General features: G+C 38.9%; 1 protein-coding gene across 2 annotated transcripts; it reads right to left on the reverse strand.

Annotated features, from left to right (window-relative positions):
- Nucleotides 1–743: 743 nt before the first annotated feature.
- entpd1 (ectonucleoside triphosphate diphosphohydrolase 1) lies at nucleotides 744–24,372 on the reverse strand. 2 transcript variants are annotated; one of them, XM_042507686.1, is made up of 10 exons: nucleotides 24,216–24,372; nucleotides 11,132–11,259; nucleotides 10,069–10,186; nucleotides 7,287–7,437; nucleotides 6,796–6,955; nucleotides 6,495–6,698; nucleotides 5,780–6,037; nucleotides 5,074–5,187; nucleotides 4,793–4,930; nucleotides 744–1,080 (listed from the first exon to the last, which is right to left on the reverse strand). In XM_042507686.1, the coding sequence occupies exons 1-10, from the start codon at nucleotides 24,229–24,231 to the stop codon at nucleotides 871–873; spliced, it is 1,497 nt and encodes a 498-aa protein (XP_042363620.1). In that variant the 5' UTR covers nucleotides 24,232–24,372; the 3' UTR covers nucleotides 744–870. The 2 variants fall into 2 exon arrangements, with proteins under 2 accessions (XP_042363620.1, XP_042363619.1); XM_042507685.1 differs by lacking the exon at nucleotides 24,216–24,372 and adding an exon at nucleotides 12,437–12,781.
- Nucleotides 24,373–26,450: the final 2,078 nt, after the last annotated feature.

A 26,450-nucleotide genomic window follows, 5' to 3' on the forward strand; every position in this document is an offset into this window, starting at 1 on the left:
CTAATTTATGAAGCGATACAAAGAGATATCCAAAATTCCCTCTAAAACAACAAAATATTCCAAGAATTTTAAGTCTTGCATCATCTAAATTTCACATTTCTGTTCTCGTAATGCATGCACATCAGTGTATATTTAAGTAGATAATGTACCATTTGCATATTTAAATATAAAATGTCAGAAATTTACAAAAAATCAACTGGAGACATATTTACACCCTTTAAACCTGCTGTGTCTCCCCTTAAAAGTGCTTTCAAATCACAAGAATCAAACATTGTCATCCAAATATCATCATACTGCTGCTTTCATTGTAATTTTGCTGGTTTATGGGTTTTAATCAAAAGCTGAACTCTGTAATAATCATTAAAAAAAATCCAATGGGCACTGTGGATAAAGTGTAAATAAATCATCCAACAACAAACATTCTCTTGATTATGTTTACAAATGATGAGCGAATCCAACATTTTATATAAACTTGGGTTATTTTATTTATACAGTATGATATTCACATCATAATTCGAGACATGTACATGCAGACTGTTGTGGGTACGCACACTCACGCACACGTTTGAATCCAAACATACACACTCACACAGACAAACAAACACAGAAACTGTCCTTTAACCAGAGAAGCAAATCTCCCTCTTTAGAAAGAGCGGAGAAGGTTTGTGTCCTTCTGAAATGTCCTTGAATCTGCATGAGCTGCAGGACTGTTGATGTGCAGCAGACGTCGACCTTTGACACAAAAGCTGGAAAGTGTAAAGTTGACTATCTGATTCACAAACTGGTCGAAGAGCGCATCAACAAACCCCCTCAAGCCCTCACAGACATTTCCTCCTTCGCCGTCACTCATATATACATCTGTGTGCGTGTTTATACGATCTGTTTGGAGCAGCAGGGCCATAGAGACCGCAGGCTGAGGATGAAGAGGATGGAGAGGATGAAAAGCAGTAATGCGATGACGGTGACTATGGAGACGTAGCCGGCGTGGGGCAGAGGGGGAGAGTCAGGAGCCTCAGCTGGAATCATATTGGTCAGATTCAACATGTAGCCGAGCGTCCAGCCGGCATCACTGCCTTTAATCTGTGCACAAACACAGGAAGAACAAAGACTATCACTGTTGGAGTACACACCAGTACGCCTTAAAGGTATTCAATCTAATGTGGCGTGAACACTTCTACTTACATAAATATTAATATTTTGGAATTTAAACCCTTTAAAACTTAAGCAAATTAGCTTGACTTCAAAAATGGGAAGAAGGCAATGGACAGCTTATGAGAAAAAATGATCCCCGTAATGAGTAAGAACTAAGAAAAAAAAAAGGAATATTACCTAAAAATCTGCACAAAAAAGAGAGCAAAAAAATGAAATGCAAACTTGAAAAAACTGCTTTGAAAATCGTAATAATTCTTTAAAAAAAATCAAAATCTATATAATTATGCTAACTATAAATAAAGTTGTATCAGTATATAAGATATATATAAGATAATTTTGTAAATCTACTAATATCTTGCACTTGCAAGATTTTTCTTGCCAAGTTGCTCATTGCCAAAAGAGGAGGAGAAGTGCCGCCCCCTTTTTGCACCACACCCTCTAATAAATAATGAACAGTCCCTAAAAACAGTACATCAAAACAAGTAGGCTAACATTATGACACAATAACATATAAAAAAAACCCAAAGGCCTGATTAATTGCCTGATAAAAAGGGGAATTTAGATATTTATTGCTCTTAAGATAGATTTGGAAATCCCATCAGGCTACTACTTTTTAAAAAAACAACAAAAAACAAAAGAACTTTTATTGATTTCCTCAACAAATCCCTTATCAGTCGCTCTTCCTGGGGTTTCTCCCATTTTCCCATTGAGAGGGAGTTTTTCCTAGTTGATGTGAGGGTCAAAGGACAGAGGAATGTCGTATGCTGAAAAGCTCTCTCTGGCAAATTGCGATTTCTGATAACGGGCTTTATAAATAAAATTGAATTGAACTGAAAACAGCGTACAGCTCAGATACCTATATGGGGTAAAAGAAATAAAAATAAAAAAGTTAAAAAATAGTAAATGTAAATATTCATTGATGTATTTTTATATTATGCATTTGGCTGTTAACCCTTCTTTAAATCTAATCTTTGATGGATTAATATTTTTATTGCCCATTTAGATTTAAAATGCTCAGTAATCGACTCTATTATTTAGTGGTAAATTAATCAATTTGTAAAAAACAAAACAAAACAAAACAAAACTATTATTATTGCTTGTTTTAAGGCTTTCCTATTATTTACGCAGGCGACCCTCCACTGCGTCACCACGTCAGCTGCGTAGCTGTCATCTGAATCGTTACGTCCATTTACAAATACGCAGGTGCGCAGCGCGGCCACTTCAACAAGACTCACGTCATAACATACATAACATAAACTCATGTCAACGCTGTATTTCGAGTGCAAAGATAACGTGCCACGGTTTGTCCCGTTTGTTTTTGGGTCGCCTCATCCCGTTTCTGGTTGCTGGTTTTACATAAGTCGCTGTAGCTGTCAAAACTAAAGTAGTTTTCACGTGTTTGCTGTCAGAAGCCCTCCATGTTTTCCTTCGCCATCATGCCTGGGTCTAAGGTGAGCACCTGCTCCTGTGCTACCTGTGCTTTTTATGCATTGCACGCGATGTTTTGGCCTTTTTTTGTGTTTCAGGCTGCGCTGCTTGTCGCTTAAAATAGCTTGACTTTAGCTGAATTAGTACGCATGCGTTGTGTGTGTGAAACTTAAATGGTGCATATGAACTAATTTCCTATCGCTGGCTTACATTGTAGGGGTGGGAATCAACAGAGGCCCCATCATGCAATATTATCACGATATTTAATGCGTTATGTTACAATATGCTGACTATTGCGATAAAAAACAATACTGTATATTTTTATTTATTGCCTTTTTTCCCCCAATTGCAAATCATGTCCCCAAAGAAAAAGGTTGTCAACATCTGTTTCATGTTATCAGAGTACGTTTTCAGTCTGTTCATCTAATTTCTGTCATTTTTATTGCAACAGATTGTAGGCTATCTGGTGGAGTTAAAAAACTAAATTTGTATTTGTAATATTAATAATTTATACCTATATATATAAAGATACTTGGTGTCAGTGTGACAATGCAATATTGCCACAAATATATTGCCATACTATTGGCTGCATTAGTTTTGTTTTTTTCCCTTGATGTTGTTGCCATTTTGGGGGTTTCATACTGGCTCCCTTCAGTTCAGACGGTAATATTTCCTCGCTCACATTATTTCCATTACTGCTTCATGGACATGTTGAAGAATTTATAGTCACATTCATATTTTTCCTTCATATGCATAGGGAAGTATTTTATATCTCCCTCTGTAATTGGTGGCTTTAAAGGAACACTTAGCTCCAAAATCCAAAATGCATATTTTTTCCTCTTGGTGCTTCTTATCAGTCTATTTTGTTTTGGTGTGATTGGAGATATCAGCTGTAGAAATGTCTGCCTTTTCTCCAGTATAATAGAACTAGATGGCACTTGGCTTGTGAAGCTCAAAGTGCCAAAAATATACTTTTGAAAAACTCAACAGCAATGTCTGTCTTCATAAATTATGACCCAGTTACTCAGGATAATGTGCAGACAGAGAAAGGGCTTGGCTTGTAATTAGAGCATATATATATGTGTGTACATATATTTCAATAACCATTGATACTATTGGTAGGGGTTGGCCTTGCAGAATGAACTGGTCATCCATTAATCACAAAAAATCGTGTGAAATAACTTATAAATTTGTAAATGTCTGCTTGTTTTTTTAAGAGCTCCCTTAAACAGCAGAGTCTTTTTTTGCCAAATGTAGCTCCATGTCCATTTACTGTTATGGTCAATTCCTTGACACACTGTGAGTGACTCTGAACTGAGAGAATATGTATCAAGTTTCTTGTTACTGTTTAACATCTTCTGTTTTTTTTTTTTAGACTCAGCCGATTCTTCAGTTGGTTTCACGTGTTTGCAGTCTGACTGCGACCTCTGCATGCAGGGACGCTCACCTGGTTTCCACTCGCCATTATGCCTATAGGTCCAAGGTAAGCACCCGCTCCTGTGCTACTTGTGCTTTCAGTCATTGTTTGTGATGTTTTGGGTGTTTTTTTTATTTTTATTAAGGCTTTAGGCTACATCTATTGCTACTTTTGCTTGAGAAAGCTTGAATTTAGCTTGAATAGTTTGCATGTGTGGCTTCTTCATGCTCATCCGCTGTATGCTGCTACATGACATGTATCTGCTTGTGTGATACATAATTTAACCCTGAAGATGAGCTAATTTGCATTGTGACCTCTTGTTTTAATGACCGTGTTGTAAAAGTGACTAGTCTTATAGTTGCTGAATTGCTTTTGGTGATGTTTTCCCTTGATGGTGTTGCTGTATTTGGAGGGTTTCTTACTGGCCTACTGCAATTTAAGTATCCAGCGGAGGGTAATATTGTCTTGCTGACATTATTTTTTCCATGACTTCCCTACATGGAAATGCGAAAGGATATGTAGTCACATTCATAATTTCTCTATGTGTGGTATTTAGCTAAGCATATGGATTTTTTTACATAACATTAGCATAACATTGGTCTTGTCATTTTAGACCTTTTAATGTGGAAAAGTTACATAACATATCTTTAAAACCATATCACAACTTGCCAGCTTGGAAGGCTACAAATGTAATAAGTCCCCACAGAGATAGAAGTTCAAGGGCACACACACACTGAGGGTGTTAACGCTCAGAGGTGTGTGAGATAGGAAAGGAGTGGACTGTGATCTACTGACCTTTTTGATGAATTTTATTTTGGAATAACTCTCTGAGGTGAAGTTGTATCCTTCTGTCAGCAGGGTGAGGATGTACGTGCCGGAGAAACAGTACTCAGCCAGATACTTCACTTTAACGCCCTTATGCTGCTGCGTTATCTGTTCAAGCAGGTCAAATGCAGCCATAAAATCAATGTACAGTGAAGGCATGACGGAGAACATACAGCAGATAAGACAGGAGAGCAGATAAATACTGCACAGCATTTGTTTTCTGTGTTACAGATGTATAAATATGACCCGACCTGACTCCAAGGGGTAGCGCAGTAGCTTGTTAGCTTTTCTCTGACAGATTCCAGAGGGACGGATGTGTCGGTCAGGTTTAGGAAGTTCATCACAAAGTAGTAAGCAGAGAATGCCTGCAGAGAGCGAGAGAGGAGGAGAGGAGAGGGCAAGTGGAAATTAATTTGTCTTGGTCTCATTAACAGATGAGCTAATCCGTTTATAAATACTTCATTCTCATCAGGTTTTTTTCTGGCCTCGCTGACTCAGACGTTATTTGTTTTTGGTATGCAAGTAGCTGTGATGGCTTTAAATGGCCGTAAATGCAAAATTCAACAGCAACATTTCTTCCCAGGAACACAACCCCTTAGGGGTAATTCTCTGGAAATTTTCAGGGTTTTTTTTTTGGTGTTTAAAATGGAACATGTTTTGTTCTTGTCTTGCACCTAATTTTGAACCAATCAAAGCATTAAAATATCTTGGTCCAGAACCTGAAACTTACTTTGTAAGAAAATTACTTTCCCAGTAAATTTTTAAGTTATTCATTGTCTGATGCAGATTGAGAACATTTGATTGAGTAAGTAGTCCTTGCAACTCCAAGTCCAAACAGACTTTGCTCAGTGAACTGTAGCTGTTAGAACTGATAGGTTTTTTTTGTTGAGTAACCCTCCAAAAAACACATGCTGCGTCACGGGCCATTGATATATGCTGATGAATAAACTGCGTTACCCCATATGGTCCCTGCAGAAGTGGCTGGAAGACCCCATTGAAAGAGCACCGGCTGTATTTGCAGTCAGTAAAGTTGAAGACATTTTTGACGGCTTCCTGGCATTGTGAGAAGTTTCCTTTCCCTGTGTGATTGAAGTCAGCAGGAGCTCCTTGGGGTTTCCTGTCTGACACGCAGGGGCTGTCATAAAGGTCTAAGTAGTTCCTTGTCTCAGTGAAACCAGGGTGGAAACAGGGATCTAGTACTGCTGCTGGACCTGCCTAGGAGAGAGAGCACGATGGGGAGGTGTAAAAGTCACAGAGAGGACGCTAATTAGATTTAAAGTTGGCATCATTGCAGATTTCAGCAGATCATGTCTCTCTTAAAGATTATGAAAGGGACAGTTCACCCTGAATCAGAATTACATATTCTTCTTCTTGCTTGTAGAGCTATTGATCAGTTAAGATTGTTTTGGTGTGAGTTGCAAAGTGTTGGCGATATCTGGTGATATCTGGCGATATCTGGCGATATTTTCAAATGTGATTTTTGGTGCAGGCAGACATCTCTAAGGCCGATATCTCCAACACTCTGCAACTCAAACTAAAACAATCTAGATTAATTAATAGCACTACAGGTAAGAGTGAAAATATGGATTTTGATGTTGGAGTTAAATGTCCATTTAAGTCTAAAAAGATTACCTTTAATGTGAAGTCTGTTAATGTGAACGGGGAAATTTACCTGAGTCTGGTGTGCCAGCATCATTCGAAGGGCTTGGTCTTTCCCGTAACATAAAAAGCTATGGGTGTACAGGTTATAGTCATTTCCATAGAGTCGGAAGGTCACCGAGTTTCTTGGCGACTCTGAACCGTCATAATTATCGGAAACAAAGCTAATCTGAGTGGAGGCCCCACCAAGGTCAAGGGCGCCTGTGGTTTCCAGGCCCTGCAGGAGGAACAAAAAGGCATTGAAGTCAGTGCACAGCAGGCGCACACTAACTGACGCACACAAGGCGCACTTAAAAGTGGACAAAGTTGCAGACCTGTTTGAGGCGGTCATCCAAGTAGTTGACGGTGACCCAGCCGAAAGCGCCCTCCTCCTGGCCGCTGAGTATTCTTGCTCCCTCATAGGAAAAGGGGGACTTTTGCAAGGCGTCCCCCACAGCCTGAAAGACCTTGTCTGAAGCCGAGCTGTTCTCCATACTGCACATACACAACAGGAATTCATTAGACTGATTCACATCCATAACGCAAATCAATACAGCAGCCCCTAAATGATGAATACACTGTGTCGTATTTAATGGATTTGACAGTAACATATTGCTGCTCTGGCAGTAGAGATCATGTGGAGATAAATCACAGAGCAGGCGTATGGAAAAAGCTACAGATAGCAGCACTTTGAATGCCATTGCAAACACAGTTGCAGATTGAAGGTTGGGATACGCCAGTGTGTCACCATGAACAGGCATGTTGTCTAACATTTTGTGGTTTTTATGTGCAATTATTGGGATGTGTGCGTACAGGTGTGTCATACTTCAGCAATCTCATTCCAGCAGTAGCCCCCAGATAAAGAGGCGTCTCGTGATGTCTTTTTCCGGGCACCCACTGCTCGGCCTCCTGCATGCATGCTCGCAGAGACTCCCCTGCTTTCCAGGGAGCAGACGCATAGCTGGAGATACCTGGACCTGCAGGTAGAGCAAATGTCAAGAGAAGGGTGAAGTCTTAAGGCCTAAGATTAGGGACTGTAAAATTGAACTGAAGGTCATCTGTGTAGATTAATTAACTGACAGGAAATTTGAAAAAAGCTTGGTTAAGACATTATCAAGGCTTTCTGTAAGAGAGGGCACTATCTCTAAAGCTGCAATAACTTCTATAAAAATAACTCATTTTTTGCTGAAACTATATCCTGACTGTAGTTCATAATACAGATCATCTGTGAAAAAAATAGGTTCCTCTGGCTCCTTATCATGCTTATCAGAGCTGAGGAGCTAAATCACTCCTTGTGCACACACTGTGCAGCCCAACTTCTACTCTGTCAAGCTCATTATCTTCATATTTGCGATATGCATGTGTTTTGAAAAAGGGAATGTTATCCGTTAACACCTGAGCAGTGGCGACTTCTCGTCTTGCAATAACTTTAGCAGGTTTATTTCTATTGCAGCCACTGCACTACCGCACTAGTCATTATTTCCAATTGAAGGTGATGTAGGCGTGTTATGTGAGCAATAATGGAAAGGCAAGCCCCTTAAACGTTGGAGCAGCCTCATATGAGGGACTTCTGTGAGGTAATAGTCCACGATTTCACAGAGGAATTGTGGATTAATTATGATAGATGATCTGCTTAACTTTTGAAGAGTTATGCGATGCAGTAACACCTCTTGTAGCGTCTGCTGCATCATGCCTGAGGGAGCCAGTTCCTCCCGACGAGCACATAACCATAGCATCATGTGACCTATAAAAGCCAAAAAAGTGTTTTCATTGCAGTTTTGCCAAATATGGCTTCTCTGAATCGCCTGAAATACCACCTCATGCGAGCATAAAAACTTTTTTTTTGCGATAAATGGGAGGTTTTTCAAAATGGATGTGTTTCAATTAGATGTGTTTTATATTCGCAATGTCATTTTACGCAACTCGAGGGTCAATGGAAACCTATCTAGTGTCAGTTTCAGCAAAAACAAAGCTTTTTTTTTCTCTAAAAGTTATCCACTGAACCTATAAAGCAAGTTTTCAACCCTTCAATTGCTCTGTCTGAATTTCCCAATGGAGTGAGGGCATCCCTAACAAGATATCAGGGTAACGTGCACCTCCTCCCTACTTGTGTTAACCTTTAAGTTAACGTGGCTGAATTAAAGAATACTCCTGGTGTTATTCTGCGTTTATCTGACTGTTCACTAATCCCATGAGAAGACGAAAAACAGCAAAGCTTTAGTTCATCTCACAATACTCTCTGACTTAATCCTTACTGTGTGTGTGGCACCAAATACTCAAACATTAACAAACTGCTCAGAAATATGTAGTAAAATAGCTGGGCACTGTAGTTTTAAGCAAACCTTATTCAGAGTGTTGTTCCTGTTGTTGATCCTGTTGTTAGGTGGAATCTGCTGTCTGCTGTCTGTGCAGGCATTTGACTTTAAACTTTGATAACCAATGTAAATTACGCGAAGAGGGAGGCCGGCACTCACTGACAGTGCTTTGAAAGCATATGATGTCTGTTCCAAAGTGCTTTAATAATTTAGCAGCATTTGGTTGTGTAATAAGGTTGCCTTGAAGCTGAGGCACTTTGGACGGACATATTTTCATGGTAGTTCAAGGACAAAATATACCTCGCCTTTATGTCTTTATGCATCACAGACACTGCAGATACCCATCTATGAATTATTTTGTGACTACTGGCTTTAATTATTGATTCATAATTTCTTCTGAGAATAGTTAGGCTTTTCTTAGACATCCACTTATTCACTCTTTTGCAGAGTTGGATGAGATGATCGATACCACTCTCATGTCTGCACGGATTTGAAGGCAAAGCCATATTCATTTCTTTGAGAGCTGCTTTTGGTGCATATTGCTAAAAAATATGATTTCCTTGGTATAAAATTACCCTGATCTTTGCATTGTGGGACCCATAGTGCAAATGCACATTGGCCAAGTGACTAACTTCTGGTTTAGCTGTGTGCTAACTTAAAAGAGGATGAAATTATTAAATTGTACAGTTTTTCTAGATGCAAACTGTATTGGACTGAATTGATCAAATCCCAAAAATCAAGTCACTTTATGGGAGTTGTGATGCTCAAAAAATTGCTGCTTTGAGCAGCATGTATTGGAATGAACTACAATTTAATATTTTTCTCCCTTTTTCTTTGATGGTCTGAATAAATCACTAAATTTGTTGTGGTGGCAGACAGTCTCTAGTGGCTTTTCAGAAGCAAAGTTGCCAAGGGGGTCGGAAAACATTGAATCTAGTGAGAAAGTCTCAAGTTGGCAGCATGACTCTAAAGTCAGCAGGTAATTAGATTACTGGACTCTTGTCGTCACTTTGAGATTGTCAGCCAAAGCTAAGCTATTAAAAGCTAATCGGTAGCTGGCACTATATTTAGGAAATCTCTTGGGTTGCCACGTTTGGCCACTTCTCTTTTACAAAGTAAAAAGCTACAAAACGTCTGAACTGAAATCTATTTATTAACATTTACAACCACAGACTTGATAACATATCAGGAAGCCAAAGCCCGTTTTTATTAAGCTTATAACTAAATGAGTAATCATTTAGTGTGTGTGTGTGGGCAAAGTGTGTGTATGTGGCAGCATTGTGCAGCGCATACCTTTGACTTTGCAGGAATGCGTCTGTTCAACTCTTCCAGTGTTGTTATCCTTCTCAGCTGGCCACTCATAGATATACAGAGCTGTGTGGGAGGAGCCGGCGTCCAAAACAATCCCATACTGGAGTGGAGACGGGAGGAGGAATCCCAGTTCAGTGCTCAGTGACAGTTAACTCTGGATGGTTTCCGTTCAGACAAACAGTTTAAACATTCGGTATAATGACTGAATAGTCCAACATCCAAACTTTCCAGAGTTACATCAGCAACATGCTTATCGAGAGCTGAAACTATGTAGTAAAACACTGTAAAATCTGACAAGTTGATCTCAAAAAAATCTTGGAAACAGCTTGTCTTGACAAAAGAAGGTAAATATAAATATTGATCTGAATTTCTGTTTACTTTATATCTAATTGTTAAGTGTACTTAAAATGTAGCTGTATTTACAAAATTAAAATAACCTTGATCTTTTGAAGTGTTAGCAATTTAAGTTAATCTGACTTAAATTGATCATGACAAAGATTTTGCCAGTAATGAATTTGAGTGATCTGCAAGTTTTTGTCTAATTTGCAACCAATCGGTATTGGTATTGGCCCTGAAAAACCAATATCAGTTGACCCTAGTATACATCAAAACCTGGTCTACTAAAGTTGCTAAAACTTAGAAAGAAAAAGATAATTTCATTTGTCATTTTAAGTTGCAACAGCATCACGAAATTAAAAAAAAACAACTCAATTTTAAGAGAAATAGAAATTTGACATTAACATAAATTAAGACTATAGTTGTATCTACTTCAAGGCAATCCGTTTCCTAGACTTATTTTTAAGTAAAATCAACTTGCCATATTTTATAGTGCAACACCAGTGTGATCAATAAAATGTGTGAGACTCTAAGATTTAATAATCTTATCAACATCTACTGGCCTTATTTGGTGGTGGATAGAAGCAGTAGTACAGATTGAGGTCATATTGACAGGAGACCATATTTGGCTTGTGGACTTTGGACAGAGATCTCACTGTGAAGCTCCCAAACAGAGAGCAGGCTGCAACATTTTTCTCCTCTATCATACCTTGTATTTTTGAGGGAGGGGCCTGTTCTGCAAAACTGCTACGGTCACCAGGGCAACAATCGCTATGACGCCAATCACAGTGATGATGATGGTCACCGGCGTTTGCCAGTGGTTCTTCTCTTTCATCTCTGAGAGCGGGGGCGGAAAGACAGCCAGTCAGACAGACAGACAGACAGACAGGAAGGAGAAGCGAGAGGGTTGCCGGGGATTGAAAAGGGAAGATGGGGACAGATTGGAAAGAGGAATGGGGTGTTAGCCAATCTTGCATCCAGATGTGAGTGATGTCACAGCGTGTGTGTGTGTGTGTGTGTGTGTGTGTGTTTGTATGTAGGAAAAACGGAGAGACTCTGTCCGGGGGGCTTACGAAAGAGTTTAATTGTGTTGTTTTGTAACCAAGGACTACAGATGGGTTTCTGATTTGGGGTTTCTGATCTCCTGCCAGGTTTCATTGATTCTTGGGGGGCGTCGTTATTTCAGCTGCAGCATGTTTGAAAGGACACTCCACCAAAGTACTTAGCTAATGCTGACAGATCACCCTTTGGAAAATGATGAAAAGGAAGTTTCACGCTCATTATGGTGCAAATAGCTGAAAGTGTGTATACAAAACAGGAGAACAATTGGCTACAATCAAAAAACGATGAAGCTACAGCAATAAGTCACAGTGAGCCAACGGTGATTAATAATAATTACCACATCCTGTTACAGGTATTATTGTAATCCTAAATATATTTGATCACTGTGTTTAGCTCCCATTCCTTCCTAAGTGCTCACTGAGTTTCCACTGTTAACAAATGAGATCTAAAACACACAAAAGTACACACAGACGGCATTGAAGATCATATGGGCTTAAATGTTCACAGTTTATAAAGGGACAAAAAAGGGCATACCTGGCTGTCTGCATTCACAGGGCTATTGTGATGGAAAAGAGTGATGAACATGATACCAGCCTGAATAGTGAAGTACACACATTTGCACACACACGCACACACACACAAAGTTGTTTGATAATTTTTACGGTAAGCAAACTGGCAGATGCTATCTAGGTGCACATGACAGCTGGCAAAGTACACACACTGTAGAAAGTTATCGCAGTACTGCCTCATGAGGACATAGAAAGACACACACACACACACACACACACACACACACACACACACACACACACACACACACACAGACACACTCTTTTCCGTTGCATCAGCAGTGATAGTCAACCTGACCTTTGTCTGATGTGGGAAAACATGCAAAAACTTGAAAAGCGTAAAAGCAGCGAGCCGAAAAGAGACAGCGAAAGAGAGCACTTACCTCTGTTGTCTACTTCAATGAACTTGCCACTGGCAGGGGAGAGAGGCAGAGAGATAGTGAGGCAGAGCGAGAGGGGGAGGGAGGTAGAGGGACAGGAAGAGAATGGACAGAGGGAGGTAGCACAGTGATAAGATGAGGAGAGGTTTTCTCCGCCTTGGCCGGACAGAGGATTAGAATAGAGCTCTGTGTGTGTGTGTGTGTGTGTTTGTGTGTGTGTTTGTGTCTTTCTGGTGGAGCGACTCTGAAGCACTGAGTTTGGCATTTCCTCCCCAAGCTGGGGCAGCGAAGCCGGTCACTATGGAGACACAGCTAAAGTGTGTTTGTGCATGTCTCAGTGCGCTCTTGTGTGCATGTGAGCCCCTTAAAAGGGACTCTCTCTCTCGCTCTCGCTCTTGCTCTCGTCACTCGCCCCGGCACTACTCTCTCTCTGCTCTGTGGGATGTGTAAGGAGGGAGGGGAAGTGGGGACTCCCTTGTTTAGCTGTTTTTATTGCTGGCAGGCTGTGATGTCATCTCTGTGACGGATCGGAATCCCCTGCCTTTCTCCGAAGGCCGTGTGTGTGTGTGTCAGAAGAATAGGGGTTTCTGTTGAGCTGGTGCGCGTGTGTGTGTGTGTGCAGACCCACAACACGACTTGCCTGCAAATTTGTTCCATTCACAGATCTGTCTGTAATTACTCTCCCTTGCTGCACACATGCAGTTAACACTAACACAAGAATTACTGTTGACGTTATGATTTATATCGCTTATCATTTGTAACTTTCCTTCCCTTAAGAGAGCTGACTGACTCAAATCCTGTAATTGTTTGACCACTTTGTTCCACAGAACAACCAAAGTTCACAGCTATTTTACTTCTTTTTTAAAACATTACCCAGAGGCTGTCTAAACCAGATAGTCTGGCTATTTATCAACTCTCTAGGCCTGTGTATGAGACATGCATCACGATACAGAGGTTAAACTAAGGTTTTAATTAAAAATGGAAAGTGTTTTCAGAATCAGTGCAGTATCAATACACTACAGTATTGCGATACTCAGCTGTCTCAATATTTTCTCCTTTTTTTAGTCTTGTTTTTTGTTGATAGTTGACAATAGAAAATAACATGTTTTTGGATTTTTCAAACAACAAATAAATAATTCCCAACCCATTCCCCCATCTACCTAATCCCAGTGCATTACATACCCTACTAAAGGAAAAAATAATAATAGGCTAATAATGATAATATTGACAATAAGTCATTAAAAAAACAAAACCAGACAAACAAAAACTGCAAGTGGATATAAACAAAGAGAGAACGAAAGCAAAGTTATTATCACTTTATTTCTAGCAACACTAATTTTTCTTGTGCATTTGTCTTCACGGATAAAAATATTAAAGTAGTAATTTTGACAAAATTAAGGACATGTAAACCAAGTGAACTAAAGACACAATTTTGTGCATTAAAAAAGTGTTTCATGCTCGAAATTTTCTGGTGGAGTACCCCAACTTCTCCAGTTTCATATGTGCCCTCCTAATGTTGAAACAAAAACCTTGTTTTGTAATAGCTGGTGAAAATTACAGTTAGACTGATTTCTATGCTGATTTCTTAACATATTTCAGATAAATTAAACAGGATTTAACATCTCAACAGTAAAAGATAAAATAAATTCAGCGCCAGAGAAAACAATTTAAAGTACAAGGATGAAAGAGGGAGAGTGAGACATGTCCAAATTTATGTGACAGTCTCTGATTGCTTTGGCCACAAATGTGACCCTCCACATGACTGACCCTTTGACCTTTGGACCCTTTTCATCTTATTGACAGAGTGAGAAAAATGCCCAAACTTTCACCTTTCTTTGAAAGATTTTGAGTCACAGCGTTTTCTCAGTTTTACAGCTTGTTTTTAGATAACTGAAGCAATTTTGTGCTAAGTGGAGGAAATTTGGGTGGAGATAAGAACAAGAAAACTTCAATCTGGACTCTAAAATTTGGCATGAAAGTTGTTTTCAGTTAACCTTTGTAAGTGTGTGGAGAAAACTTTGAAGTCTTTGGTATGAAAATTATAATTCACAGTATAATAATAGTCATTCATAGCTTTTATCTTGAAGCAGGCACACTGGTGTTAACCATTAAAGGGTCATGCAGGGCCAGTCTTAATGGACATCCAACCAATATCTCTGACTGCATGACTGTCTGTGCTGCATCACTGAAGGCCAGCATGATGCTTCAGTGGAGTTATGACCATGCCATCGTGTTGTATATGACCATCATGATTGCTTTAAGCACTGATGTGAGCCTCCACATGACTGACCCCCTGACCTCTGGACCCCTTTGATCTTGGCCAAGAAAAACAAATAAAATGTAGTTTTCCTCTGTGGATTTTGGTTAACAGCTTGTTTTCAGCTTTGCAAGATGATGAAACCAAATCTTGCAAAGTTGGGAAAGTCTGGGTGGAGCTGGGCTAAGATAAGAAATCTGGATAGATCTGGATCCAATCTGTTTAAAATTCTGAATGGAAAGTTGCTTTCAGTTGTCTTTTTATAGTACGTTGTGAAAGCATTTAGAAATTGTACCGCCTTAGAATTATAAGACTGCATTCAGAGCGTTTTTGCGATATTGAGCTTTAAAGTTTTTGCATTCCAAAATAGCAACAATGATATGAACCTTTTTGTTTTCTAAATAAAAATTTAAAAAATGCATGTAACTTAAAAACAAAAACAACCAGCTCACATATTAAGTTTTCACAGAATAAGAATAAGTGTATAACTGAATTTTGGCAAAAATGTCAGAACCTTTTAATTCTATGGTGATGATTGGTATTAAAATAGAAACACAAAACAGGGACAGCTTTTAAATTTGAAATAAAGGATGTTGGTTTGTGGACTTTTGTTTTGAAGCCTTGAGTTTGGCATTTTGGCCAAGGAAATCTTGGATTTTTGGAGCCAAAAGTGACCATATTTGGACGCGAGAATGGCAATAACTCTAAAGCTGCTGCTAGCTTGTTTAGCATGGTGCATGTACAGCTATGGTTAAGGGTGATAACTAACACTAATTTCCCCTAACAAAAAACGGTCTTAAAACCATTTAAACAAATTGTCTTTATTTGGAAAAGACTCCTTAGAATGTCTTTGAAACCTTGAAACCTGAGCATATTGGTTGAATTTCTTTAAAAACAATGGAAGCAACTTAACAAGAAAGGGGTAAAACACTGTAGAATAATTTTAAAAACATCTTAAAAAGAATTATAGTTATCTGGACATTTTTATTCATATATATGTATATATATATATATATATATATATATATATATATATATATATATATATTTTTTTTTTTTTTTTTTTCATTTTTTTGGGACATTTCTTACCAAGTTCCACATTTCTTTTTTTCCCCCATGTTTTCAAATAAATAAAGATGATTTCATGAGGTTAACGTTAAAATTAAAGGCAGCATAAGAAAACTGATGTCCATCCAGGGATTAAAAGTTAACCTGAAAACACACTGAAATGGTGCCCAGCTGTCACTTAAAGTGGCAACACCCTTAATTATGCAGAACTTTTAGCCTTGATAACATTTAGACGGATGAGGTGTCATGAAAAGGAAAACTAACGATAGTGTATCAGGCTGTAACCATGTTTATTTTGGCTGTAAAGTTGGGCATTTCAACACGGTGGTCTATGAGTATTGACCTGCACGTAGCCTCAAGTAACAAAGGGAGGAAATGCAGTTTTTGGCTTTCCCGCATTGGCTTTATTTTTCAGCCCTGGAGGCTGCCGCTTCGTGTCAACCATCAAAGCAGAGATCCAACCACTAACTCTGACAGCCTGACTGTCTGTGCTGCATTACACAGCGCCAGCATGTTGCTTTGAGGTATTATGGCATTCATTCATCAAACTCTTCCTCGAAGGCGTGCAGCCGCAGTGAAACAAGAATGAAACCACATGTGACTGGCACATATGTTTACTTGTTTTACAGCATCTTTGCATGCCTTGATTTATTCTATCATTATATAGCTGTTCTTCTAGCACATCCAATATGTATGAGAACAGCTGCGATGTGTCTGCTGGCGAAATAAACAGCCAGCCTTGGCATTAATGAGCGACTTCCATTAATGACAGCTGGCACCAATTACACCCCCCCCCCCCCTTCGCTTTGTTATAGAGCAAATCAAAGCCAGTGAGGGAAGTGGGTTTACAGTAGGGTTGTAAAGGTGACCCGCACTGATCCGAAACAAACCCTCACTTCCAGTTATTGTCAGTTTTGAGAGGTGTTATGCAAGAAGCATTTAGTTTCCAGTCGAAGTCCTTACCTAATTTCCTTCCAGAATAAAGTTAAGAAAGACTGTTACATTATGTGTAAGCATTACTAATGATGATGCTCTTGGCAACCAAACAGAGACAGACACATCGTCACAAACACATGTTGAGACAGAAAACAGGGCTTACCTGAGAAGCAAATTAAGTGCATGAGATCATAGAACATCAACACAGACTGGAACACCACTCGAACACACAGATATCTGTGTTTGTACTTGTTGGGACTTTTATTGTCATTAAGCATTTCCCAATGACCACAACTGCATGCCTAATCCTGACCGTAGGCCTGTCTAATCTCAACCCTAAAACCAATCTTAACCTTCAAACAGCCATGTGACCAGGTGAGAACCAACCAAAAATGCCCTTTCCTAAACTGTCTTTGCACAACTATAAGCCGACACATCCGCACACACACACTTGTAGTCTTACACCACAGATTTTTCATTTCCGACCCTTCTGTAAACATGAAAGTGTTGTTAAGGTGGTTTAGACTATGACACGAGGAGGGACGGGAGTTTGGGAATAGGAGAGCAGTGGAAAACATAACATCTATTATCACTCAGTTCCTCTTTTTCTCTGTTTGTTTTATGAGTTTAATGCTAATATTTCAGGATTTTGAGAGATTAGGAAGAGAGGGCCGAGGCTGGAATCAAACAAGTGGCCACTGCAGCGTGGATACAACCTCTGCATATGAGGCACCACTCTATCCACCGAGCCAGCAGGCGCCCCTTTTAGAGATTTTTAACAAGCTACATTAAGTAATAAAAAAAGCATGACACACAAAATAATCACATACAAAGCGTTTTTTTTTTTTTTTTTTTTTTTTTTTTTTATTTACTGTCTTAGACACACTTTCTTCTTGCCTCAAGTTGGCCGTTGACTACGTTAACTTCCTAATCCCTTAATTTGAATTGAATCCTCACTGATTAGGTAAAACAGGCAGTGGCACACCCAGAAATTTCCATTGGGGTGGCCAGTTGGGGCAGTTGAAAATCTTTGGGTGGCACATCAAAATTGAAAGCCAAAACTCTATTTTAGGAATTTAACCATGCTTTTGAGATATAGGCTTGCTATTTCAGTTGAGTTAAGGAATCACTAATATACTTTGGTTTTTTATTTTACAGAAAAATTTTATAATTATCTGATGTGCGTGAACTAATACTTGTAAGGTTTAGATTCAGACCAATATATTGGTCAGCCAATATATTGGCCCATCACAGATATATGGATATTGGCTTATATGAACTATTGCTCAATATGAAAAGGTATTTTTTAACAGAACACAATACAGAAAAAGATGCTTAAAGTAATTTCTAATTACCAAATTCCAGTAGGGCTCTGGTTCAGTTGACATTGTCCATTCAAGCCTAAATTTGGAGCATTATTTAGCACACTTCTGTATAGCTATACTGTGGGGTGGGGGGGTCAAAGGGTGAGCAACTATCCTTACAGGTGTGCCATGGCCCCCCTTGGTCCTGTACTTTGGAGCGCCACTGAAAACACAAAACCACACCTGATGACCCTTGTTTTGCAAAAGGAAGTCTAAAGTTCAGACTCTTTTTTTTTACAAGTTTGAAAGTACAGCACATACAAACACAGTCTGCCATGCAGGTGCACACACACACACACACACACACACACACACACACACACACACACACACACACACACACACACACACGTACACAGTTCATTAGTTTGCATAATGAGCCATCCTCACACAAATGGAGTTTATAGTGGCAGTCTGTCTTGTGTCAGGTCAGGATGTATGACGTAACAGTCTCCACCCGTGTTGATTTGAAACCACAGGCTTATAAATCTTTAGTGATAAAGAGATACGAAAGCAACAGAAGAAGACTGAGAGAGACGGTGCTTTGAATCAGCACATTTCGAAAGGGTTGTTTCTTTACGTTCAGCGATGAGTCAAAGGGTGACACAGTCGGGGGTAGACTCTGTGGTTTCATAATGATGGGAAGACGAGACAACAACGGCTCTGGGAGGCAGGTCTTAAATTTGTTGTGCTGCTCTGATGGTTAGGCTCGAACAAGTCATAAGTCTGTGCGTGGACACATGCACACGAACGTTGTAGACATAATACATGTGTTACACAGGTGTCGCCACCACAAATCCCTTAACACCAGTGATTTAAATCCTTTAATTAGGTAAAATTAGCAATACCAAAGTGGAAAAACATTAAATTACAAGGTAAAGTCCTATATTACATTGTTAGTATATTAATCTAAGCAAGCATCTGCTGTTAACTTTAAGAACTTAAAGGATTTTCCTGCTTTTAGCACAGTTTAATAATGAAATAAAAGATGAAAGGACAGAAGAAAGGAAGAAAATACAGAAAGAGATAAGGGTAGACGGGATATTAGACATATCAATGGTAATTTATTAGCTACTGCTTCAAATGTAATACTTGAGACTGCCTAGTAATTAAACATTACAGTTTGTGGAGCATAAACTGCATTATTTTGCTTTGATAAGTTGTGAAGGAGGGTCAAAACTCTCAAACAGAAACACTTGAGTAAAGAACTTTAATGTGGTACTTAATGTTTATTGAGTGGTTTATGTGCTCAAACCTGCAGGCGAGCTCTAATGTACAAGATCTGTTTTTGACACTGAACGGAAGAAGACAAAACAATCATTGGAATAGAAAGCACTTAACATTGATGGATAGGAAGCCCAGCGTCTATTTGATACATTGAATTCTTGTTCTTAATCATGCACTTCTGATTAAATGGACCATGTTATTTTCCCTCCTGAGCTTAACACCATGCATATATACCCACAAAAAACAACTGGCACCCATCCACCTCTGCTCCACACAACACACATCATTGTTCCCACGAACACAGTGTCCTTGAGTTGCTACTGATTCAACTTTTTACCAGTAATCAGGAAAAGTTTTCTTTGTCTTTAAGTTTAGAGAGAAGACAATACTCGGCTCTATTAATACTCTCATGTTGTGAAACAGCATCGTCTGCTGCTTCCTGTCAAAAGGGAACCTCTGGCAGCGTCATATGATTAGAAATGAGAGGAACCACCACAGGGAAGTGGTGTTTACTCACTGGTGACCGGTAAAGCCTGACCTCTCTCTGGACAAACTGACACTAAAGGCCTTTGCAAAGTTTTTCAGATGTGTTTTTTTTAAGCGTTCATCATTTTGATGTTCAAGACAAAATGCAAAGATGCATTTTCTCCCTGGCTTCTTTCTATTGGAAATACCTCCCTGGCATTTACCACTCTGCCCCTTATTTTTGCATCTGCCACTGCAGCTGCATGAAGGGAGTACTGTCTTCACACATAACCAGATGTTGCCTTTGTATATATTTTGTCCAAACATTCTTTAATTCATTGATACCTAAAAAAGCTGAAACAGACCATATAGGTGCAAATGATATCGGGCTCACTTGATATTAAAGTGTATGATATAAAAAATAACCTGAACAAAATATTTTTAAAAAATCGGTTTCTTTGAGGCTTCTTCTAGTTTTTAGTGGGTGTAAATGGAATTTCATTAGTGGTGCTCTTAGTAAGGATCTTGGTATTTTTTTTCAAAATACGCTCTTTTTTTTCTCCGTAAACTGGGTAAACTGACCCTTTTTCTTCACGGAGAGCCATGCGCCTTATCTCAACTGTTTATTTAAGGTATAAGTCACTTCAACATAAGCAGATGTGATCTTTGTAAACATGTTGGATTGTCTAAACATTCTTGAGTGCACTGCCTGAACACAAACAAACCTTTTTGGTGCAAGGATAGTCGGCTCAGTTGATATTAAAGGGTGAAGTCACCCAGATTACAAACATGAACTTTTGCTGTAAATTTACAGCAGAATTCCAACAGTATTTATATGTTATTTTTAAATACAGTGGTTATGGTTAATATCCAAGAAAATCTGTTAAATTACGCTCCAGTGACCTTTTTTTAACAGAACTGCAATGTTTTCCTAAAATAGAGCACTTTACTGCTATTGTCCAAGCTATCTAAAGAAACAGTATCATGTGGTATTTTTTTTAATTTGGGGACGAGCCATTTCACCCAAACTGCACGTTAAGCTGGATCCGTTCTTTCTTTCATCCATCTCCAGCTTACTAATTATTTGGTGAGTAGCAATTTTATTTTATTCACAAATCAGTGTAAAGTCAGTTTTGTGTCCAATTTGTTTGTATTTCTGAATATGTGCACGTCATGACAGAACGATGAAGCAGCCAGCTAGAATATTGAAGATGATGGGCTGTTTAACACATGAAGCTCATTGTTATTTACATCAAATTTAATGTGTGAACACCTGTATTTTGTCAGTGAATTCATGGAGCACATTACTAGTCTTGACTATGTAAACCTTTTATGATACAGCCTAAAGTTTGATCTATTTAAAAAACATGAGTTGAAGAAATTAGCACAATTGGGGACATCCGTTTTTACAAGTAGACTCTTCTCATGGTCACATGATCATGACACACCAATTTTTGTGTGGTACTATAAAAACATTCACAATGAATAAAAAGATTACGATTTTTTAACCAGTATTGCACAAGACACCACTCAACACAATTCATTTAAAAAAATGACTTAAAATTTATCGCTGTATTTGAAAACTGCCCAAGTCACCGTCAGCAACAGTCAATCCCCGTGCATCAACTGTGCTGAGGAGACTTGTGAACTTTGAGTAGAACTTAAGATGGTGAGTTTACTCAATGCCATTACTCAGATATATTTAACAAAACAATCCTCTAATTCTTCCTCCGTTTCAATCTCACCCTCTTTCTCTCTTCCTCACTCTCTTTTTCAGGGAAAGTCTCTATTTTGATTTTTTTTATTTTCTCAGTCATTCTTTTACTCATGACATCTCTTATTTTCATGCTTTGTCTTCTTTCTATCTTTCCCTCTGTTATTTGGGTTCTGTTTCTAAAACTACGTATAACTGTATGAATGTTGAAGGCTGGGACATTTGTCTGGCTGATTGGTTAGGTCAGGGCTAAGGATTTTCATGTTAATGGTCGCAGTTATTTAAAAGGAAACAAGGGACACACACTGATTTTGTATGTGAGAAGTTGTAATGAAAGCTGTTTTTGGGACTCATCTCTCTGTTTCTCTCTCCTGCAGTGGAAGGGGCTACCCAGGCTGGACTGAGAGAACTGGTGCCTTCGAGTGGGCCATATGTCAGTCAGTAACTATACTTTAACATGCAACTGGTCTGCGTCTGCAGTTTCCAACTTTAAATTAAAATAAAAAGTTAAGTGCAACAAGAGGCTAAGCATTTTTTTTCTCTAATTGTAATTACTTGATTGAAAAATCAGTGATATAGCTTGTTCTTCACTCCCAAAGAATAAATTGTTTTAGTTTGCATTCTGTGCTTGGAGCCAGCTTTTGACAGAGGTTTTGGTTAGACTGAGAACAAGTAATGTCTATTACAGCCTTTTCCTTAACTAAAGTCTTTTAAATCCCATGTAATGTGAATATTCATATGTGTAAAACTTGTCAAGTCAGTATTAATGTAGGTAAAAAAAACCAAACTAACTACATAGCAAATAAAAATAAATAAAACAACTGTAAGATACTGTAAATTAAAAAAATAGAAACAACAGGTATATAATGTATTTTTGAACAAGTTAACTGTAAAATACTATGAAAAAAACAAATCATACTGTTTTTTCATCAACCCTGCTGCCAGTTCTTTACATTTTTTTTACAGGGAAATGTATATATTCATGTAAACTGATGGAGGTGAACTGGATTTTAAAATATCAGGACTATCTGAAAACAATTGTTTTTGACGTAAAGAAAAAAAGAAATAAATAAAGACAGTGGGTTGAATGTACAGGCTAAACCACAACCTCTTACTTTTACGTAAAAAAAACCAACCACTGAATATCTTATGGAGAATAATTTGTCTAGAAAGCAAATATCTCTATGGGCGCAGCTGAGATCTGGTTTTTTACCTTTGACTGTTGAAACTGAACAGTATGTTAGTCTAGAAGGAAACCAGATCTGTCCAATGTGCTGTCCAAACAATATAAAAAAAATGAGTTCAATTTTATTTTCTATTGTCTGTTGAACTGTGCAGTGCTTTGTTTAGTTAGATAAAAATAGATATAAATTTTGTAATTAGGAAAAATACACAAAGACTGAGATGGCTGTTTACATTTCAAACATAAATTTGCCAGTTATCTGGTGGCTATGGGGGGGTAATCTGTAGATATTCAGTAGTTTTGTGGCTAGCCCTTTTTTATATTTAATCAGTAGTAGTAACAGCAAATGTAGATATCAACAATCATTACTAACATATCCACGATGTAGGGTGTAACTTGACTTGTAGTGATTATAAATATATCTTCTAGTCAAAGTGTTTATTCTTGAAATAAACAATGAATTTCTTTCCAGTGGAAATATTCTTTGTAGATATCTGTAAGTTAATTACAACTAGTCAAGTTTAATCACTGACTTCTTTTCAAACTCAGTTACAGTGTTTTATGTGAACAATTAATTTTGGATATTGTTCTTGTTTTAGTTTTAGTTTAGTTGTTACTTCTCTTTTCTTTTCCCCCACGCTTTGTGAATGCAAGACTGCAATATGTTTGCTAAAAATGTGCTGTAATCACATGTGGGATAGGCCAAATGATTTGGCTTGACACAAATAAATTAAACAAATAAATATAATTTAAAGCAAGTACTACAAAAGATATTCTGTTCACTTGCATTGTAATGGAGGGAAGGCAGATGCAAAAAAAAAACCAAACAAAAAAAAAACTCTGCTGCTATCTGCATTCATTGCATATGACTGTTTTTTTGGGTGAGCCGGCCCTTGAATCTACATGAGGAATCAGATATCTTTTTGTGTAACGAATGTAACATCCTTGAGTTTACTGCCTCAAATAAACCATAAAGGTGCAAACAATTTTTGGCACCGTTGAAAACTCAGCTCTTGCTGTTTGTATTGAACTCAAAATCAAGTAATGTATCATGCATAAAACTAATTTATATTTAAACTTTAGCCAGCCACTGTTAAATGCATTCAATTAATCAGATAATGTTTCGCAATTACCCTCAGTCACATGCCTGATAAACTACCATAAACCTCACATGATGTTGAGAGTGCCTCCGTAAGCGTGCCGCTGTTTATCCACAGCAACACAATCACACCAACTTTAAACCTCCAGCTGAATCCCACATGCTAAACACACACACACACGCACACGCACACACACACACACACACACACACACACACACACACACACAGGCACCTGCAGTTGTATAAGCACAAGGCATATGCAATGGAAAAGTCACACAGCTGCCCCACACTGAACACACACTGCTGCTACATGCAATAAAGGGACTCACGCAGTTGAAAGAGAACACACACTCACCTGATACTTAACATTAACTGTAGCGACTTGTGGTACATCCTGCTGAGGGATAAGGATTTCCTACTCTTGTGTGTGCATGCATGTGTGTGCCAGTCATAGCAGTACACCTACCTCTTTGTGCAGACATGGGTTCTTTCTCAGCAGCAACACAATGCTCTTTCTATTCTTTGCCCCTCTCTCTCTCTCTCCTCTCTGTCTCCCCCTCTCTCTCACTCTTTCTCTCTCTCTGGTAACACAGCTCTCAGCTCAGTCTAACGCTTTTCACCACCTCCTTTCACATACACTCGCTTTATTAGGAGAAGCAGAGCTTCCCTCCTCCCTCCTGCTCAGCCCACTCCCCTCCTTCCCAGGCGCCTTTGCCTTCTGTTTACCCCTTTCTCTTCCTCTCTCTCTCTCTCTCTCTCACTCTACACCTTTGTCATTCTCATTGCCGCTATCACTCTTTCACTCAGTCCTCCAGCGTTTTCTCCTCTCCCCACTTTCTGCATCTCCCTCTTTATCTGCCTCACTGCCTTAACTCTCCCGCTCTCTTCCACTGGTGTCTTTTTCATCATTTTCCTTCTGCCTCTCTTTCTCCTTGTCATTGTCTCTGTCTTGTAAAAGTGGGTCAAACATGAAAGCAGTGTTAGATCTGGATGGGAGCTGGAGCACAAGCTGGAGGGATATTATAGAGTAAAGGCAGCGCATGAACTCAGCCTCTTGCTTAAATCCTTGATATCCTCCTTTTTATAGATGTGATCTTCACTCTGTTGAACGAAATTGTCTCTTAATGACTCCACTGAAGTCTTTAACCTCAGATACAAAGCCTATAAAGTAAACTTTAAGAGCTATTATGTAAGATCTCTACGTGAGGACTAGTATAAAGCTTTCAATTCGGGTTGCTAAAGTAACCTTGTGTCCAGGGCCATAGCATTGACACTGCTACCTGTTTGTTGTGTGTGCTTGTCACACACTTAAACCGAGGCTGAAGAACAAAGCTCGGTCTGTTTTTGAGCCACGGTCACAGGAGGAGTCTAATTCAGATTCCTACACCAGGCTGTACTTAAACCACAACAATAAACCCCCACTCTACGGCACTGATACTTGTATGAGGAAAAAAATCTGCCACCATAAGCAGAAAACAGTTAATACATGGGTGTGATCAGTATGCATGCTAATGCATATAGTGCAATCAGTTCAAGTGGTATTGAGGGAGTGCTTTGTGTTAATGTTGGGACTGCAGAGAGTGGTATTATTTAGCTCGAGCTCACAGTGTTTAGTGCAGTGATAGAAAAAAAAAACATTATTATGACAACAATAATCCTCACTTAATGATTTTCTAAATTAAATGCTGAATCCTTCCTTCAAGATGGCAGTAATGTCCTATCGTTCAGCTTGAATCTGTAAACGCTCCATCAGTCTGTCACTAAATATGAAAATCATCATTAGTGATGGTAAATATCTATCTATCCAGTGGTGTGCACAGTGAGAGGGCAGAGGGGGTGCCTGCCTCTGCTGCTCATGCTCTGAGTACCCTGTGTATCCTTGTAGTGGGTCCAGCTGTCTCCTGAGTGCTGATCTGGTTGCTTCTGCTGCCCCTCTGATGAGCCAAGGAGTCCTTCTGGTTCTGTTTTGTGAAAAATCCCTTTAAAGCTGGTGTAGGTAGTTTCATTCAGAATCCCATAATAAAGTTTAAGCATATTGTATTCAAGTGGACTGAGAGAAAACTAGACTTCTGCACCTCCTTTAGAAGATCTAGCCCATTATAGGAGTCTTTGGCCAATCACAGGTTACTTCAGAGGGGGAGGGTGGATGAAGTTTTTCTGCGGGTAAACCCAGAAGCCAACGTCGCCCTGGTTCCCTTGTTAAAAAGTATATGGGATTTTTGCATTGGATTTAGGATCACATACTCTCTCCACATACTCCACCCTCAGTGGTGTTGTGGTAGTTGATGAGGTGTATGTACTAGGTAGATGGGTAGGTTATGGGGGAGGAGCTAGATACTTTTCTATATATTTCAAATTCTTTTAGGTTGATAGGTGGGTACAGTGTAAATGGCCAGAAAAAGATCCTCTGATGTCCACTCAATTCACTTTGTGCAATGCTCAAACTGTGATGACAACTTTTTTTTCTGGGGGCAGTTTTGGTGCCCCCCCTTAGGATGGTGCCCTTGGCAGCCTCCTGTCTTACCTATGGCACTGAAAACGGCAACCTAATGTCTCAGTCGTAGCGAACACATATGAAGATACTGTCAGGACTCCACAGGATAGGCCATAGTAAAAGCTACTGCAGCTACGATGGTTTGACCACTTTGATTTGAATCATTACACTGTATTGCACTTATGATGTTACTCTCACAGATAAAAT

This window comes from Plectropomus leopardus, chromosome 19 (genome assembly GCF_008729295.1).
Source record: "Plectropomus leopardus isolate mb chromosome 19, YSFRI_Pleo_2.0, whole genome shotgun sequence".
Lineage (NCBI taxonomy): Eukaryota > Metazoa > Chordata > Actinopteri > Perciformes > Serranidae > Plectropomus > Plectropomus leopardus.